General features: G+C 43.5%; 1 protein-coding gene across 1 annotated transcript in view; it reads left to right on the top strand.

The window, feature by feature from the left end:
* LOC139254652 (calcium-responsive transcription factor-like) overlaps positions 1-19,588 on the top strand; it is a 118,921-nt gene that overhangs the window by 35,319 nt on the left and 64,014 nt on the right. The window contains exons 7-9 of the mRNA XM_070873783.1: positions 5,416-5,500; positions 8,364-8,553; positions 15,609-15,726. Coding sequence (XP_070729884.1) covers positions 5,416-5,500; positions 8,364-8,553; positions 15,609-15,726 — 393 coding nt within the window. The remainder of the gene's footprint in view (positions 1-5,415; positions 5,501-8,363; positions 8,554-15,608; positions 15,727-19,588) is intronic.

Raw genomic sequence — 19,588 nt, 5'->3', positions numbered from 1 at the left:
TAATCTTGTGCAGTAACCTTTTATGCGGCTCCTTATCGAATACCTTCTGGAAATCCAAATACACGACATCTACGAGGTTCCCCTTTATCCACCCTGCTTGTAACATCCTCAAAGAACTCCAGCAAATTTGTCAAACATGATTTCCCTTTCATAAAATCATGCTGACTTTGCATGACTATTATTTTCTAAATGTCCTGCTACTACTTCCTTAATAATGGACCAGCATTTTCCCAATGACAGATGCTAGGCTAACTGGTCTATAGTTTCCTGCTTTCTGTGTCTCCCTTCTTTCTTAAACAGGGGCGTTACAGTTGCGGTTTTCCAATCCGCTGGGACCTCTCCAGAATCCAGGGAATTTTGGTAGATTACAACCAGTGCATCCACTACCTCTGCAGCCACTTCTTTTAACACACTAGGATGCAGGACATCAGGTCCAGGGGACTTGCACAAGATAAAAGTTCACGGGGTTGGGGGTAATATATTAGCATGGATAAAGGATTGGCTAACTAACAGAGAGTTGGGATAAATGGTTCATTTTCTGGTTGGCAACCAGTAACTAGTGGGGTGCCACAGTGGGGGAAAAATCAGTGCTGGTACCCCAACTATTTGCAATCTATATTAACAACTTGGAAGAAGGGACTGAGTGTAACATAGCCAAGTTTGCTGACGATATAAAGATGGGAGGAAAAGCAATGTGTGAGGAGGACATGAAAAATCTGCAAAAGGACATAGACAGGCTAAGTGAGTGGACAAAAATTTGGTAGATGGAGTATAATGTTGGAAAGTGTGAGGTCATGCACTTTGGCAGAAAAAAATCAAAGAGCAAGTTATTATTTAAATGGAGAAAGATTGCAAAGTGCCTCAGTACAGCAGGACCTGGGGGTACTTGTGCATGAAACACAAATGGATAGTATGCAGGTACAGCAAGTGATCATGAAGGCCAATGGTATCTTGGCCTTTATTGCAATGGAGATGGAGTATAAAAGCAAGGAGGGCTTGCTACAGCTATATAAAGTATTGGTGAGGCCACACCTGGAATACTGCGTGCAGTTTTGGTTTTCATATATACTTGCTTTGGAGGCAGTTCAGAGAAGGTTCACTGGGTTGATTCCGGGGATGAGGGGGTTGACTTATGAGGAAAGGTTGAGTAGGTTGGGCCTCTACTCATTGGAATTCAGAAGAATGAGAGGTGATCTTATCGAAACGTATATGATTATGAGGGGGCTTGACAAGGTGGATGCAGAGAGGATGTTTCCACTGATGGAGGAAACTAGAACTAGAGGGCATGATCTTAGATTAAGGGGCCGCCAATTTAAAACTGAGATGAGGAGTAATTTCTTCTGAGGGTTGTAAATCTGTGGAATTCGCTGCCTCGGAGAGCTGTGGAGGTTGGGACATTGAATAAATTTAAGACAGAAATAGACAGTTTCTTAAATGATAAGGGGAGCGGTCGGGGAAGTGGAACTGAGTCCATGATCAGATCAGCCATGATCTTACTGAATGGCGGAGCAGGCTCGAGGGGCCGTATGACCTATTCCTGTTCCCATTTCTTATGTTCTTCTGTTTAGTCGCATTAGTTTGCCTAGTACTTTTTCTCTAGTGATAGTGAAGGTTTTAAGTTTCCCCCCTCCCAATAGCCCCTTGATTATCTATTATTGGGATGCTTTTAGTGTCTTCTACCGTGAAGACTGATACAGAATATTTGCTCAAAGTCTGCCATTTCCCTGTTGCCCATTATTAATTCCCCAATCTCATCCTCTAAGGGACCAACGTTTACTTTAGCTACTCTTTTTATATACCTGTAGTAGCTCTTACTGTCAGTTTTTATATTTCTTGCTAGTTTACTCTCAGAATCTATCTTCTCTATTATTGTTTTAGTCATCCTTTGCTGGTTTCTAAAAATTTCTCAATCCTCTCACCTTCCACTAATCTTTGCAACATTGTATGCCTTTGTTTTCAATTTGATACCATCTTTGACTTTCTCAGTTAGCCACAGATGATTCATCCTTCTCTTAGAGTCTTTCTTACTGGAATATATCTTTGAGAGTTATGAAATAGCTCCTTAAATGTTTGCCACTGCTGATCGACTGTCTTACCCTTTAATCTATTTTCCCAGTCCACTTTAGCCAATTCTGCCTTCATACCTTTGTAATTGCCTTTACTTAAGTTTTCAGACCTAGCTTTCACACCCTCAAACTGAATTTGAAATTCTACCATGCTATGATCACTCTTCCCAAGAGGATGCTTTACTATGAGATGATTAATTAATCCTGTCTCATTGCACAGTACCAATCTAAGATAGCCTGCTCGCTGGTTAGTTCCATAATGTACTGTTCAAGGAAACCATCTGGGCACAATCTGTGAAGTCTCCCTCAAGGCTGCTTTGGCCAATTTGATTTGTCCAATGAATATGAAGATTAAAATCGCCCATGATTATTGCCATACCTTTCTTACAAGCCTCCATAATTTCTTGATTTATACTCTGTCCAACAGTGTAGCTACTGATAGGGGACCTATAGACTATGCTCACCAGTGACGACTTCCCCTTATTATTTATTATCTCCACCCAAACTGATTTTACATCTTGATCATCTGAGCCAATATCATTTCTCACGACTGCACTGATCTCATCCTTTATTAACAGAGCTACCCCACCTCCTTTTCCTTTCTGCCTATCCTTCTGAAATGTCAAATGCCTTGAATATTCAGTTCCCAGCCTTGGTCATCTTGCAACAACATCTCTGTAATGGCTATCAAATCATACCCATTTATTTCTATTTGTGCCGTCAACTCATCTATCCTGTTATGAATGCTGCGTGCATTCAGATAAAGAGCTTTTAATTTTGTCTTTTTATCATTTTTCCCTACTCTGATCCCACTTTCTGATGCACTTTTATGTTTATACGCTCTGTCCCTTCCTGTCACATTACCCCTATCGCTATGCTGCACTATTGCCTTCTCCTTTCTTTTTAAATTTCCGCTCACCTGATCCCTCACCCCCCCCCCCCCCCCCCCCCCACCGACTATTTAGTTTAACGGCCTATCTACAACCCTAGATATTTGATTTGCCAAGACACTGGTCCCAGCCTGGTTCAAGTGAAGCCCCTCCAACAGAACAGTTCCCTCTTATCCCATTACTGGTGGCAGTGCCCCATGAAGTGAAACCCATTTCTCCCACACCAATCTTTGAGCCACATGTTCATCGCTCTGATCTTATTTACCCTATGCAAATTTACTCATGGCTCAGGTAGTAATCCAGAGATTATTACGTGAGTGATTCTGCTTTTTAATTTAGCCCCTAGCTGCTCATACTTCCTCAGCATAACCTCTTTCTTTGTCCTACCTATGTCGTTGGTACCTACGTGGACCAGGGCAACTGGATCTTTCCCATCCTAGTCCAAGTTCCTCTCCAGCCCAGAGGAGATGTCCTTAACTCTGGCACCAGGCAGGTAACACAGCCTTCGGGACTCACGCTCTCAGCTGCCGAGAACAGTATCAATCCCTCTAACTATACTGTCCCCTACCACTCCACATATCGTTTTACTCATTTTACAACATTTATTGGTCCACTAGCCTGTTCATTTTCCCCATGTTTTATCTACCTAAACACCAGTTTTATCTATGTAAAATCTTTGAAATGAGATACAGGAAACTAAAGGAAATTGTTCCCTCTCTGAATCTTTTATTTAAAAAAAAATGTTTTTCCTCCATGGGTCCAGGCTACAATTCCGGCCTGGACGACCAGGTGGGGCCCATTTCCAGGGTTCGATGGCCGGGGTGCGGCATAATCGCACCCTGGCTTAATTTGTGATCCTTCTACCACATTTTCACCAGAGTTAAAGTAACAGTGCGTCAGACGGGCTGTGGATTTTCACTAGGCATGATGGCAGCAGGATCCTCTGAGGAAAGCAGGAGCTCCCAATGTAGGGGAGTCCCGATCCCTCCTCTGCTGCGTCTATGGCTTTGTTTGGAGTGAGTAGAGGCTCTGTCCCCAACAGGTCATACACGAAATACCCAAGGAAGGTTGAGACCTGGCATAACCACACCCCAGCTTAATTTGCGAACCTTCCACCGCATTTCTGCCAGAGTTAAAGTAACAGTCCGTCAGAAGGCCTGTGGATTTTCAGCCCTAAGATCTTGAGCTGTTTACCCTGTAGGAAACAAATTGATAGTTGACCCAAGATTCCATTTAGAGCAGGTACAGTTAAACTATGGTGAAATTTATGCTTCTCAAGATTGGGGAATATTAGCAATGGAGAATGGAACATCTTTACCTTTTACAGCCAGCACCAGGTTAAAACAGCTTTAACTATGGTAAAGCAAAGGTTAGATGAAGGCACAGGAAAGGTACTCCTGTGTCTTTCTTGCCTATGTTTAACAGTATCGCTGCAGTTACAATGAAATTGTTGGGGTAAAAAGAAGACTTCTCTTCAAGGTGAACTCCTGATATAAGGAATCGACACCCGCCTGTATAGCGACCATGGAATCACTCAGACGAAACCTCGGTTCAACCGGTCTTTATTCAAGCATACACAAGGGAAGAGTTCAGGAATTAACCTTCGAAATACAAGGGTTTCTACATGCACATTTTTACAGTTTTTCGAGGTGTGCGACCCTCCTACAAAACTTCTATTGGCCTACAGCATATCAGTGGAGCTTCATTGATTCGTAGACCCTTATTAGACTGGCTGCTGAATGGCTTCCCAATCTGTCCATTTCCTATCACATGTCACCCTTCTGGAATGTGTTGTTCAACAGTGTCAACTTTGCCTCAGTTCCTCATGTCATGTTGATTAACCTTGTTTCCCAGGGTTTTCTATCTCATTCCCAAGCACCTGATTTCTTATCGCTTTCCTAAGAGAACTCCAGTCAAAACTTTCTCGTTCTCATGGATGCAGCTGCTGCTACAATCTGTTTCCAGACTGTTGACTCCCTACTGTCCTTGGTAGATGTTGTTCTGTACTGAATATGTAAGTTTCCCTTTTCTATCAGTCTGTACTAAAGGTTAACACAATTGATGGTTCATTTACCATCAAGCTTTGTTGCTTACCAAGCTTTGCTGCTTAGCCTTTCTCCAAAAACCCATTTGTAAGCGAGTGTTATAAGCGTGCTTTACATACATAAGCCAGTTTACATACATAAGCCAGTTTACATACAATCTGTCAATAGGCGATATATCCCTACCGTGCAGTGGAGGAACTCCCTACTCCTTACAACCTCCTAATACTGATAACCCCTATAAATCTGGACCATTTTATGTTTCAGATCAATTCACTACCTTCAGTATCCACTTTAGTCTGTCTACTTCCAATTGGTGACGTCTTATCCCCTTACAATACTCTATCCCCTTACACAATTCACAGCAATTATATAGAAAAGTGTTTTCAATATTTTCATACTTTTTTTGTGTTTCAGAATGGTTGAAGACAATTTTCCTGTCCCATTGCAGCCACTGCCACACAACACCCCTGCTTGGGCTCGACGACTTCGGAGCTGTGAGGTTGATTAGCTACTTGTACATCTGCTTTATTTCTGGATATTGCCCTTTGTTGATTTCTATTTCAGTAACATTAACTTTTAAATGATTTTTTTCTGTTGGGTGCAATATACACTCTTGGGGAGTCAAATAAGCTATGCTTCAGTATGAGATCAAATCTTTCTAAAGTTGCATTCTTTATATCTCAACACTTTTCGCGAGTGCATTGTTTTTTGAATCAAAAGTTCTGAACAGAAAGTAAAGCAAACTACAGTACATACACAATTAAGACATGCATCTGTGATGTATATAGCGTAGAAATTTATGCATCAAGAAATTAAAAGGGAAAGTGCTAGAAATGAACAGCATGCAAGAATTCTGAGGGAAGTTAATATTTCAGGAGAGACCATCGTTCTCTCTTTCAGATGCTAACCAACCTGTGTGCATTTCCAGCAGTTTCTGTTTTTATTTCAGATTTCCAGCATTCATCTTTTTAAAATTTCTACTAATTTATAAACTGAATGGGAGGAGGACTCGCTGCTCCTGCTCTCTTAAATTGAGATAGGTATTGGGCCTGTGCTGATGGGACAAGGGACTGTGGTACCCTCTGGCCATCCTGGGCCATACACTACCTGTAACTGGTCTGTGGGGCTGCTCTGAACCACCTGCTTTCAATGGAAAGCAGCCTAAGATTTTGTGCTATTATGTTTTAGTGCTTCACAACCTCTACCAGGAGTGGATAGTTAAATATGAGCTCTGCACTGGCTTCATTGTAATTAGAAACTTCTACACAAACCAGAAAATATATAGCATTGTATAGTCAGTGTTAGCTGAGTCTTGACACGATTACAATATTCTGTAATTTTTGTCTTGACATATTACCTTTCCCAACCTTCCCTGCATGAACGCAGGGGTTAAACTACTTTCACTCAAGTGAGGCAGGCTAAGATTCTTATTGTCCATTATTAAGGAAGCAGTAGGAAAACATTTGGAAAAACATAATTTAGTCAAGCAGAGTCAGCATGGTTTTATGAAAGGGAAATCATGTTTGAGAAATGTGTTGAAATTCTTTGAGGATGTAACGAGCAGGGTGGGAAAGGGGGGAACCAGTGGATGTGGTGTATTTGGATTTCCAGAAGGCATTCGATAAGGTGCCACATAAAAGGTTACCGCACAAGATGAAATTTCACGGGGTTGGGGTAATATATTAGCATGAATAGAGGATTGGCTAACTAACAGAGAACAGAGTGTTGGGATAAATGGTCATTTTCCAGTTGGCAAACAGTAACAGTGGGGGGCCACATGAATCAGTGCTGGGGCCTCAACTATTTACAATCTATGTTGATGATTTGGATGAAAGGACCGAGAGCATTGTTGATTATACAAAGATGGTACCAAGATGGATGGGAAAGTAAGTGGTGAGGAGGACACAAAAAATCTGCAAAGGGATATAGACAGGTTAAATGAGGGGGCAAAAATTTGGCAGATGGAATATAATGTGGAAAAGTGTGAGGTTATCCACTTTGGCAGAAAAAATAAAAAACATATTATTTAAATAGAGAAAAATTACAAAATGCTGCAGTACAGAGGGACCTGGGAGCCCTTATGCATGAAACACAAAAAGTTAGTATGCAGGTATAGCAAGTGATCAGGAAGGCAAATGGAATGTTGGCCTTTATTGCAAGGTGGTTGGAGTATAAAAACAGAAGTCTTGCTACAACTGTACGGGGTTTTGGTGAGGCCACACCTAGAGTACTGCATACAGTTTTGGTCTCTTTATTTAAGGAGGGATATACTTGTATTGGAGGCAGTTCAGAGAAGGTTCACTCAGTTGATTCTTGAGATGAAGGAGTTGTCTTATAAAGAAAGGTTGAGCAGGTTGGGCCTGTACTCATTGGAGTTTAGAAGAATGAGAGGTAATTTTATTGAAACATAAAATAATGAGGGGGCTCGACAAGGTTGATGCAGAGGATGGTTTCACTCATGGGGGAATCTAGAACTAGGGGGCATAGTTTTTGAATAGAGGTCACCCATTTAAAACGAGGAGGAATTTCTTCTGAGTGTTGTAAATCTGTGGAATGCTCTAGCCCAGAAACCTGTGGAGGCTGGGTCATTTAATATATTTAAGGTGGAGATAGACAGATTTTTGAGCGATAAGGGAGTGAAAGGTTATGGGGAGCTGGCAGGAAAATGGAGCTGAGCCCAAGATCAGATCAGCCATAATCTTATTGAATGGCGGAACAGGCTCGAAGGGCCATATTTGCCTACTCGTGCTCCTATTTCTTATGGCCCCATCCTTTAGAGTATTCGCTGATGATCACAAAGATACAGTTGAGGGTGGACATTTTGTCCATTTATTTTATTTATTCCTGGAAATCTGTGACCTCCCACATGACGGCATCTAACCTCTTCATGAAAGACTCGAGAGTTATTGCCTCCATGATTGCACTCAAATATTGAGCATGAGAGCATCCAATTATTGATTACTCTTTGCTTGAAGAAGTGTCTTCTGCTAACCGTCGTTAACTTGCCCGTTACCAGTCTGGTACCCATGTCTTCTGTTCTGCAGTCGGGGCTTAATTTAAAATAGTGCTTACAATGAATCTTGTCCATTCCATTTAGTATTATACACCACTATAAGGACCCCTCTCATTATTCATTGTTTAACTGTGGATCAGGGTTTAGATGTTTCTCTTATAACTGAATGCAGTATTCATGGTGCGGACTGACTAGAACATCTCACAGTTTCCGCCTGATGGCATCAGATATAAGAGTTAGTGTGATGAAAGGAGCAGAGGGCAGCAAGAAGAAAGCATGGCCATAAAAATTGTCCAAACATGTAATTGCCTTACTTGTTCATCATTGTGTTCAACATTCATTATTCCAGAAAATTGGAGACTCCTACCGTGGGTACTGTGAGAGTGAAACCGAATTGGAAAATGTATTAACGGTGCACAAACAGCAAACGCAAAGTGTCTGGGGGACCCGACAGTCTCCGAGCCCCGCCAAACCTGCCACCCGGCTTATGTGGAAGTCTCAATATGTACCATATGATGGAATTCCATTCGTCAATGCAGGTCAGAACAGAGTGCTAATCAGAAATGATTATCTTCCATGAGAGAGAGATTTTGTTGTTGATTATTAGATAACTAAATTATTGTTTTTATAACTTTTTTAGTTTGCTTGCCCCATTTCATATAACTTTACTCCTATTGTTAGAGTTGTTCCAACTCGCTTCACACACCATTCCCTGAAAGTCCTGGGCCTTTGCCAATGTCACTTTTGTCCTAGATGAGTTGAATTAGGGTGTGACAGGTTGATTTTTCTCTATCTTATATAATCTTAGAATTCTATAACATAAAAGGCAGCTCATTGTGCTTGTGCCAGTTCTCTGAAAGAGCCAGCCATTCCATATCCTTTAAAATGTGTATTTTTCAAATATTTATCGACTTCCCCGTTAAAAGCTATTGTATATTTTCCTTCCACAACTATTTTTGGTATGGTCATAATAACCCTCTACATAAAAACTCCTAGCCTCTCCCTTCGTTCTTTTTGTGCTTATTTTAAATTTATGCTTTCTAATTACCAACTCACCAATCAGTAAAAACCCTCTCCGTGTCCTTGACATCCTTCCTGAAATGGGGTGCACAGAATTGGATTCAGTTTTTTAACTGCAGCCTAGCAATTGATTTTTGTAGATTTAGCAATACTCTTTGCATTTGCATGCTATCCCCTATTTATTAAATCTGTATTTTTTTACAGCTTTACTAACTTGTGTTCTCCATTTAAAAAAAAAAATGTCTATCTGAATCCCTAATTGTCTTTGCTCTTTTACCCCTTAAACTTTTACCATACAGTGTATATTTTGTAATCTTGTTCTAAATTCCAAAATGTATCCGCTCACGTTTCTTGAAATTAAATTTTATCTGTCATCTGGCTGTGCAATCCACTAACTTGTCTGTGCTCCTCGAGTTGCTTACAGTTAACCATACTCCTTAATCAAGCCCCTTATATGGGAGCTTGTGAAACACCTTTTGAAAATCATAAATGCAACATCCACTGCAGTTCCTTTATGAATACACTCTATTATTTCGTCAAATAATTTGACTAAATGTGGCAGACACAACTTGTCTTTTACAAATCCATGCTAGCTGTCCTTAATTAACCTGATGTATTTCTAAGTGAGTATTCATTTTATACCACTGGTGATATTAGGCTGACCAGTCTATAGTTACCCTTTATCGCTTCTTGAACAGAGGTGTTGACCTCTAGTCCTCTGGTACAACTTCCATATCCACGAATGTTTGAAAGATAGTGGTGAGATCCACTGCTATTTCCTTTCTGATGCCGTTCGACATTCTAGGATGCTGCCATTAGGGCCTCCTTTGAAAGTCCTTCTCCTCCCCCTGATATTCCCAGCTTGAGTTCTAATTTGAACACTGTTCACGTACATGATTGTTCATTGGGTTACAGATGTGACTAATGTTGCAATGACTTTTAAATTTTCAAGCGTGTTCCCCACACAGCGCATTAAAAAATATCTTCAAAAAATCCAATGGTGACTTAAATAAATCTGAATATGTAAACATAGAAAATAGGTGCCGGAGTAGGCCATTCGGCCCTTCGAGCCTGCATCACCATTCAATAAGATCATGGCTGATCATTCACCTCAGTACCACTTTCCTGCTTTCTCTCCATACTCCTTGATCCCTTTAGCCATCAGGGCCATATCTAACTCCCTCTTGAATATATCTAATGAACTGGCATCAACAACACTCTGCGGTAGAGAATGCCACAGGATAACAACTCTGAGTAAAGAAGTTTCTCTTCATCTCGGTCCTAAATGGCTTACCCCAGCTATTTACAATACATATCAATGATTTAGATGAAGGAATTGTGAGTGTAATATCTCCAAGTTTGCAGATGACACTAAGTTGGGTGGCGGTGTGAGCTGTGATGAGGATGCTGAGAGGCTGCAGGGTGACTTGGACAGGTTTGGTGAGTGGGCAAAAGCATGGCAGATGCAGTATAATGTGGATAAATGTGAGGTTATCCACTTTGGTGGCAAAAACACAAAGGCAGAATATTATCTGAATGGCGGCAGATTAGGAAAAGGGGAGTATGCAACGAGACCTGGGTGTCATGGTATATCAGTCATTGAAAATTGGCATGCAGGAACAGCAGACGGTGAAGAAGGCAAATAGCATATTGGCCTTCATAGCTTGGGGATTTGAGTATAGGAGCAGGGAGGTCTTACTGCACTTGTACAGGGCCTTGGTGAGGCCTCACCTGGTGTGTTGTGTTCAGTTTTGGTCTCCGAATATGAGGAAGGACATTCTTGCTGTTGAGGGAGTGCAGCGAAGGTTCACCAGACTGATTCCTGGGATGGCGGGTCTTGACATATGAGGAGAGACTGGATCGACTGGGCCTATATTCACTGGAGTTTAGAAGGATGAGAGGGGATCTCATAGAAACACACAAAATTCTGACTGGACTGGACAGGTTAGATGCAGGAAGAATGTTCCCGATGTTGGGGAAGTCCAGAACCGGGGAACACAGTCTAAGGATAATGGGTAAGCCATTTAGGACCGAGATGAGGAGAAACTTCTTCACTCAGAGTTGTTAACCTGTGGAATTCTCTACCGCAGACAGTTGTTGATGCCAGTTTGATGGATATATTTAAGAGGGAGTTAGAAATGGCCCTTATGGCTAAAGGGATCAAGGGGCATGGAGAGAAAGCAGGAAAGGGGTACTGAGGTGATGATCAGCCATGATCTTATTGAATGATGGTGCAGGCCCGAAGGGCCGAATGGCCTACTCCTGCGTCTATTTTCTATGTTTCTATTAAGACCTCCCTGCTCCTATACTCAAATCCCATAGCTATGAAGGCCAACATGCCATTTACCTTCATCACCGCCTGCTGTACCTGCATGCCAACTTTCAATGACTGATGTACCATGACACCCAGGTCTCGTTGCACCTCCCCTTTTCCTAATCTGTCGTCATTCAAATACCCTGCCTGTGTTTTTGCCACCAAAGTGGATCACCTCACATATATCCACATTATACTGCATCTGCCATGCATTTGCCCACTCACCTAATCTGTCCAAGTCACCCTGCAGCCTCTTAGCATCCTCCTCACAGCTCACACCGCCACCCAGCTTAGTGTCATCTGCAAACTTGGAGATATTACACTCAATTCCTTTATCTAAATCATTGATGTATATTGTAAATAGCTGGTGTCCCAGCACTGAGCCCTGCGGCACCCCACTAGTCACTGCCTGCCATTCTGAAAAGGACCTGTTCAACCCGACTCTCTGCTTCCTGTCTGCCAACCAGTTCTCTATCCACGTCAATACATTACCCCCAATACCATGTGCTTTAATTTTGCACACCAATCTCTTGTGTGGGACCTTGTCAAAAGTCCAAATACACCACATCCACTGGTTCTCCCTTGTTCACTCTACTAGTTACATCCTCAAAAAAATTCTAGAAGATTTGTCAAGCATGATTTCCCTTTCATAAATCCATGCCGATCCTGTCACTGCTTTCCAAATGCGCTGCTATTTCATCTTTAATAATTGATTCCAACATTTTCCCCACTACCGATGTCAGGCTAACCGGTGTATAATTACCTGCTTTCTCTCCCTCCTTTTTTAAAATGTGGTGTTACATTAGTTACCCTCCAGTCCATAGGAACTGACCCAGAGTCAATAGACTGTTGGAAAATGATCACCAATGCATCCACTATTTCTGGGGCCACTTCCTTCAGTACTCTGGGATGCAGACTATCAGGCCCTGGGGATTTATCAGTTTTCAATCCCATCAATTTCTGTAATATAATTTCCTGATTAATAAGGATTTTCTTCAGTTCCTCCTTCCCGCTAGACTCTCTGTCCCCTAGTATTTCCGGAAGGTTATTTGTGTCTTGCTTAGTGAAGACAGAACCAAAGTATTTGTTCAATTGGTCTGCCATTTCTTTGTTCCCCATTATAAATTCACCTGATTCTGACTGCGTTTGTCTTCACTAATCTTTTTCTCTTCACATATCTGTCGAAGCTTTTGCAGTCAGTTTTTATGTTTCCTGCAAGCTTCCTCTCATACTCTATTTTCCCCCTCCTAATTAAACCCTTTGTCCTCCTCTGCTGAATTCTAAATTTCTCTCACTCTTCAGGTTTGCTGCTTTTTCTGGCCAATTTATATGCCTTTTTCTTAGATTTAACACTATCCCTAATTTCCCTTGTTTGCCACGGTTGAGCCACCTTCCCTGTTTTATTTTTACTCCAGACAGGGATGTACAATTGTTGAAGTTATTCCATGTGATCTTTAAATGTGTGCCATTGCCTATCCACCGTCAACCCTTTAAGTATAATTTGCCAGTCTATTCTAGCCAATTCACGTCTCATACCATCGAAGTTACCTTTCCTTAAGTTCAGGACCCTCGTCTCTGAATTAACTGTGTCATTCTCCATCCTAATAAAGAATTCTATCATATTATGGTCACTCTTCCCCAAGAGGCCTCGCACAACAAGATTGCTAATTAGTCCTTTCTCATTACACATCACCCAGTCTAGGATGGCCAGCCCTCCAGTTGGTTCCTTGACATATTGGTCAAGAAAACCATCCCTTCTCCACCGTATTGCTACCAGTTTGGTTAGCCCAATCTATATTTAGATTAATGGCACCCATGATAACTGTTGTACCTTTATTGCACGCATCCCTAATTTCTTGTTTGATGCTGTCCCCAACCTCACGACTACTGTTTGGTGGTCTGTACACAACTCCCACTAGCGTTTTGGTATTCCGCAGCTCTATCCATACAGATTCCACCTCATCCAAGCTAATGTCCTTCCTTACTATTGCGTTAATTTCCTCTTTAACCAGCAACGCTACCCCACCTCCTTTTTCTTTCTGTCTATCCTTCCTGAATGTTGAATACCCCTGGATGTTGAGTTCCCAGCCTTGGTCACCCTGGGGACATGTCTCCGTAATCCCAATTATATCATATTCATTAATAGCTGCCTGCGCAGTTAATTCATCCACCTTATTACGAATACTCCTCACATTCAGGCACAGAGCCTTCAGGCTTGTCTTTTTAATACACTTTGTCCCTTTTAGAATTTTGCTGTAATGTGGCCCTTTTTGTTTTTTGCCTTAGGTTTCTCTGCCCTCCACTTTTACTTTTCTTCTTTCTATCTTTTGCTTCTGCCCCCATTTTACTTCTCTGTCTCCCTGCATAGGTTCCCATCTCCCTGCCATATTAGTTTAACCCCTCCCCAACAGCACTCGCAAACACTCCCCCGAGGACATTGGTTCCGGTCCTGCCCAGGTACAGACTGTCCGGTTTGTTCTGGTCCCAACTCCCCCAGAACCAGTTCCATTGTCCCAGGAATTTGAATCCCTCCCTCCTGCACCACTCCTCAAGCTATGTATTCATCTTAGCTATCCTGTCATTCTTACTCTGACTAGCACGTGGCACTGGTAACAATCCTGAGATTACTACCTTTGAGGTCCTACTTTTTAATTTAACTCCTAGCTCCCTAAACTCAGCTTGTAGGACCGCATCCTGTTTTTTACCTGATATCTTTGGTACCTGTATGTACCACGACAGCTGGCTGTTCATCCTCCCCTCCAGAATGTGCTGCAGCGTTCTAAGACATCCTTGACCCTTACACCAGGGAGGCAACATACCATCCTGGAGTCTCGTTTGCGGCTGCAGAAATGCCTATCTATTCCCTTTACAATAGAATCACCTATCACTATAGCTCTCCCACTCTTTTTCCTGCCCTCCTGCGCAGCAGAGCCACCCCTGGTGCCATGGACTTGGCTGCTGCTGCCTTCCCCTGTTGAGTCATCTCCCCCAACAGTACCCAAGGTGGTGTATCTGTTTTGGAGGGAGATGCCTGCAGGGGACCCCTGCACTACCTTCCTTCCACTGCTCTTCCTGATGGTCACTCATTCCCCATGTGCCTGTGTAACCTTTACCTGCGGAGTGTTATTCACGACATCCTCAGCATCGCGGATGCTCCAGAGTGATTCCATGCGCAGCTCCAGTGCCGCAATGCAGTCTGTCAGGAGCTGCAGCTGGATACATTTCCCGCACATGTAGTCGTGAAGGACACGAAGCGTCCCTGACTTCCCACATGGCACAGGAGGAGCATGGCATGGGTCTGGGCTCTCCTGGCATGACTTAACCCTTAAATTTACTTAATTTGGCAACAATGCCAAAGGTTTCTTACTGCTAAGAACAAGAAGAAAAATAAAGAAAAAGAAAACTATTCACCACTCAACCAGCCAATCACTTACCCTCTTGGCTGTGACGTCACCCTTCGCTTACTTTTTACTTCTTTCTTACTTTTGACCCTGCACCTGCTGCAGCTGCTCCTCCGGCCGCTGCTCCTCAAACTGCCGCTGATCCCCAGACTCCCGTTGGGCCTTTATAGGCTGCTGTTCGCTCCTCCTCCGGCCGCTGCTCCTCCGACTGCCGCCGATCCCCGGACTATATTAGTGTTCTTTCGCTGAGACTGTATTTTGCAATTTGGCAAATGATCCAAGTTACCAATGAAGATAACACAAATGATTATTAGAATTAGAGTGCAATAGTATAATGGTTACGATACTGGACTAGCAACCCAAAGGTTCAAATCCCATTGAGACAAGTTGTGAAATTAAATTTGCTAGAGTAGAAAAAATGATCATGAGTTCTGCTCGGTTGTGGTTAAAAACCTAAATAGCTCACTAGGCAATTCAACTTTAAGGGGAACCGAGATAAGTACCTGAATGGGAAAGGAATAGAAAGATATGCTGATAGGGTGAGTTGTAAGGTGGGAGGAGGCTCATGTGGGGCATAAACACCGGCAAAGGCCAGTTGGGCCGACTGGCCTGTTTCTTTGCTGTAATTTCTATGTAATCTATGATTCCCTCAGTCTTATAACAAGCTATCAGTCATTTCTATAACCCTTGGGTATTTCTAGATTGAAGCCTGACAGGATGTTGCAACTCCATGTTTACCCTTTCTGGCAATACGAATTTTAAAATAGCCTTTGTAAGCATTCAAGAGTTATACAGGTTTCATGAGAGTGTAATTTGATTGATTTATAACCTGATCACCATACACATGTGTTCCTTTCAGGAAGCAGGGCCATAGTCATGGAATGCCAATTTGGGCCAAGGCGAAAAGGAGTTCAACCTAAGAAAACAGAACAAGAGAGCATGTCAAATCAGAATTATAAGGCAACTTGTGCTGCACGGTGAGAATCCCACTTGAATAATTCGAACAAATGTGCAATCATTTTTAAAATCGTCTGAAACTGATCCATTCAGGATAATATTGTGACTTTTGTGGGCTTCTGGTATTCACTTCAGTGCAATGCAGCACTAAAACTGCAAGCAACAATGCCATCCTAATTGGTTAGAAGTTTGCATTCATGTCTCTTGAGCAATGTTGATTGGGTGATGGCTACAATTGGTCTCAACATCTTTAAGTGAGGGAGAGAATAAATTGAGCAATTTTTCCATTTCTTACTGCTGTGCTAGTTAAGGTGGGAAACTTTGTGATATGGGGGCTTGAACTTGCTTCCCATTACTATGGTTCTGTGGAACTCTGTCCTTTCACCTAGAATTTACAGCGCAAAAACACGCCATTCAGCCCAACTGGTCCATGCTCCACACAAGGGGCCCAAGTTTCCCCAGGAGTTGCTTTGTTTTTTTTGGAGCAACTTAAAAATCACAATTCTCCCCATTTAAGTTGCTCCAGTGTAAGTGAGTTAGTTAGGTTTTTCTTTAGTTCAGTTTTTTTTTTCAAAAGGGGCCGTTACCAGCCCTTACGCCTGTTTTGTCCATTTAAGCAAGGGTAGCCAGGTAAAACTTACTCCAAACTAACTTAGGCCAGCGTATGTGGGCACTTCTGTATGTTCAGAAAAACCCTGCGGTGAATTAAGAAATCAGCACAGGCAGCCAGAGATGGCGGGGGTGGGGGCGGGATGGGGGAAGAGAAGTTTGAGGGTTTTCCAAAGCATTAAACAGTTCACTTTTAACCATAAATGCTTAGAAACCATAATTATTTTTAAATAACAATAAATTAATATTAAATCAAGTAATAAGTTAGAATTCCTACTTCCCGATTGGAGCACGCACCAGCAAAGCCCTTCAGCCAGGGCTAGGGGCGAGAGGCTGGGAGAGACCTGTGCGTGTAAGGCAATCGGTCGCTGGCTTCCTCGGCCCACGGACACCCATCACATTGCCGCATCACATTAATTTCTGCCTCACCATTGCACGTTGTTACACTTGGTGTTAAAGCTTCGAGCCCGGGCAGGGGGAGTCTAGGCGTGCTCCCCGTGGATGCGCAGGTCGCTCTTGAAGTCCTGAGCGATCTCCCGCACCAGGCGCTGGAAGGGCAGCTTGCGGATCAGCTCGGTGGATTTCTGGTAGCGGCGGATCTCTCTCAGAGCCACGGTGGGCGGGTCTGTAGCAATGAGGCTTCTTCACTCCGCCCGTGGCCAGAGCGCTCTTCTGGGCCACTTTGGTCGCCAGCTTTTTGCGAGGAGCTTTCCCTCCGGTCGATTTGCGTGCTGTCTGCTTGGTCCTGGCCATCTTCTGAACGGAGCACAGCACAATCTGCAGCCCCATTCTCCTCGCTGCATTTCAGCCCTATTTCCTGATGGGTCGCGACAGGGAGCCCATTCGGCCAGGGCTAGGGGCGGCGTGCTTCGGGCCCCTCCCACACAGCCTGCAGAGTATCGCAGAGATTTGGGCTGCGAGGAGCTACTAGCGCGCATGTGCAGAGGTCCCGGCACTGTTTTCAGCACCAGGATCTGGCTCTGCCCCCAAATTCAGTTGCCACAATGCGCCATCATTGAGGAGAGGCTGGGGAGCGGCTAAACTCAGCCTGAAGATTTTTGGTGCCCTTTTTGTTCCAGAAAAGCGGCGCACCTCTGGTGAGTGCGCCAGAAATCTGTACTGGCCAAATTTGGGCCCAAGCTTCCTACTACTCCAATTGTTTCTTCCCACCCGACCCTTGTATCCCTCTTTCTTTCACGCGTCAAGTCTCCCCTTTAATGCCTTAACGCTATCCGCTTCCACCACGAGATGTAGCAGCAAGTTCCACATTCTCACCATTTTCTAGATAAAAAAATTCCTCGTAAATTCTTTATTTAATCTGTAATTGTCTCAATGTGGAAACAGTTTCTTCATTTACTCTACCAAATCCCTTCAATATTTTAAAGACCTCTATCTGGTCTTCTCTGTCTTCTCGTTTCCAGAGAAAAGAGCCCCAGACTGCTGAATCTTTCTGATAGATGTATTCTTCTATGGACATCAGAACTGCACACAATACTCCCAAGTGTGGTCTAACCAAGATTCTATATCAATTTAACATTACAACAACATCAACAATTTGTATTTAACGTAGTGAAATGGGTCAAAACGCTTCACAGGAGTATTATGCAATTAAAAATTTGACACCGAACTACACAAGTAGAAATTAGTGTAGGTGACCAAAGGTATGTTTTAAGGAGCGTCTTGAAGGAGGAAAGAGAGGCGGAGAGGTTTAGGCAGGGAGTTCGAGCTTGGGGCCGAGGCAACAGAAGGCACGGCACCAATGGTTGAGCGAGGGATGCTCAGGAGGGCAGAATTAGAGGAGCGCAGACATCTCGGGTGGGGGGCTTTGTGGGGGCTGGAGGAGATTAGAGATAGGGAGGGGCGAGGTCATGGAGGGATTTGAAAATAAGGATGAGGATTTTGAAATCGAGGCATTGCTTAACAGGAAGCCAATGTAGGTCAATGAGCACAGGGGTGATGGGTGGGTGGGACTCGGTGCGAGTTCGGACACGGGAAGCCGAGTTTTGGATCACCTCTAGTTTTCGTAGTGTAGAATGTGAAAGGCCAGCCAGGAGTGGAATAGTCAAGTCTAGAGGTAACAAAGGCATGGATGAGGGCTTCAGCAGCGGATGAGCTGAGGAAAGGGCAGAGACGGGCGATGTTACGGAGATGGAAATAGGTGGTCTTAGTTATGCTATGGATATGTGGTCGAAAGCTCACTTCAGGGTCAAATATGACACCAAGGTTGCGAACAGTCTGGTTAAGCCTCAGACAGGAGTTTGGGAGAGGGATGGAGTCAATGCCTCGGGAACGATATTTGTGGCGGGGGACCGAAAACAATGGCTTCGGTCTTCCCAATATTCAATTGGAGAAAATTTCTGCTCATCCAGAACTGGATGTCGGACAAGCAGTTTGACAATTTAGAGACCGCGAGGGGTCGAGAGAAGTGGTAGTGAGGTAGAGCTGCGTGTCACCAGTGTACATGTGGAAACTGATGCTGTGTTTCTGGATGATGTCGCCAAGGGGCAGCATGTAGATGAGAAATAGGAGGGGGCCAAGGATAGATCCTTGGGGGACACCAGAGGTAACGATGCGGGGGTGGGGGGGAGAGAAGCCGTTGCAGGTGATTCTCTGGCTACGATTAGATAGATAAGAATGGAACCAGGCATTCCCACCCAGTTGGATGACAGTGGAGAGAGAGGTGTTGAAGGATAGAATGGTCAACTGTGTCATAGGCTGCAGACAAGTCAAGAAGGACGAGGAAGGATAGTTTTCCTTTGTTACAATCACAAAGGATGTCATTTGTGACTTTGATGGCAGCCGTTTCGGTACTGGCACGCACGGAAACTGGATTGGAGGGGTTCAAACATGGAATTGTAGGAAAGATGGGCATGGATTTGGGAGGCGACAACACGTTCAAGGACTTTGAGAGGAAATGGAGGTTGGAGATGGGGTGGTAGTTTGCTCGGACGGAGGGATCAAGGGTTTTTTGAGGAGAGGGGTGATGACTGCAGATTTGAGGGAGAAGGGGACAGTACCTGAGGAGAGTGAATTGTTCACAATGTCAGCTAACATGGGAGCTAGAAAAGGAAGTTGGGTGGTCAGCAGTTGGTGGGAATAGGGTCAAGGGAGCAGGAAGTGGATCTCATGGAAAGGTTGAGCTCGGAAAGGTCATGAGGGGAGATTGGAGAAAGATGTGAGGTCAGGGGGCTTCCTTAGAGGAAGTTTGGCCCTACTTTTGTATTCTATTCATCTAGAAAACAGCTTGTCTTTTTGATCTTATGAACTTGACTT

Source organism: Pristiophorus japonicus, chromosome 3 (assembly GCF_044704955.1).
Source record: "Pristiophorus japonicus isolate sPriJap1 chromosome 3, sPriJap1.hap1, whole genome shotgun sequence".
Classification (NCBI taxonomy): Eukaryota; Metazoa; Chordata; class Chondrichthyes; family Pristiophoridae; genus Pristiophorus; species Pristiophorus japonicus.
The sequence above is the reverse complement of the archived record's forward strand: the minus strand, read 5'-3'. Positions and strand labels throughout refer to the sequence as shown.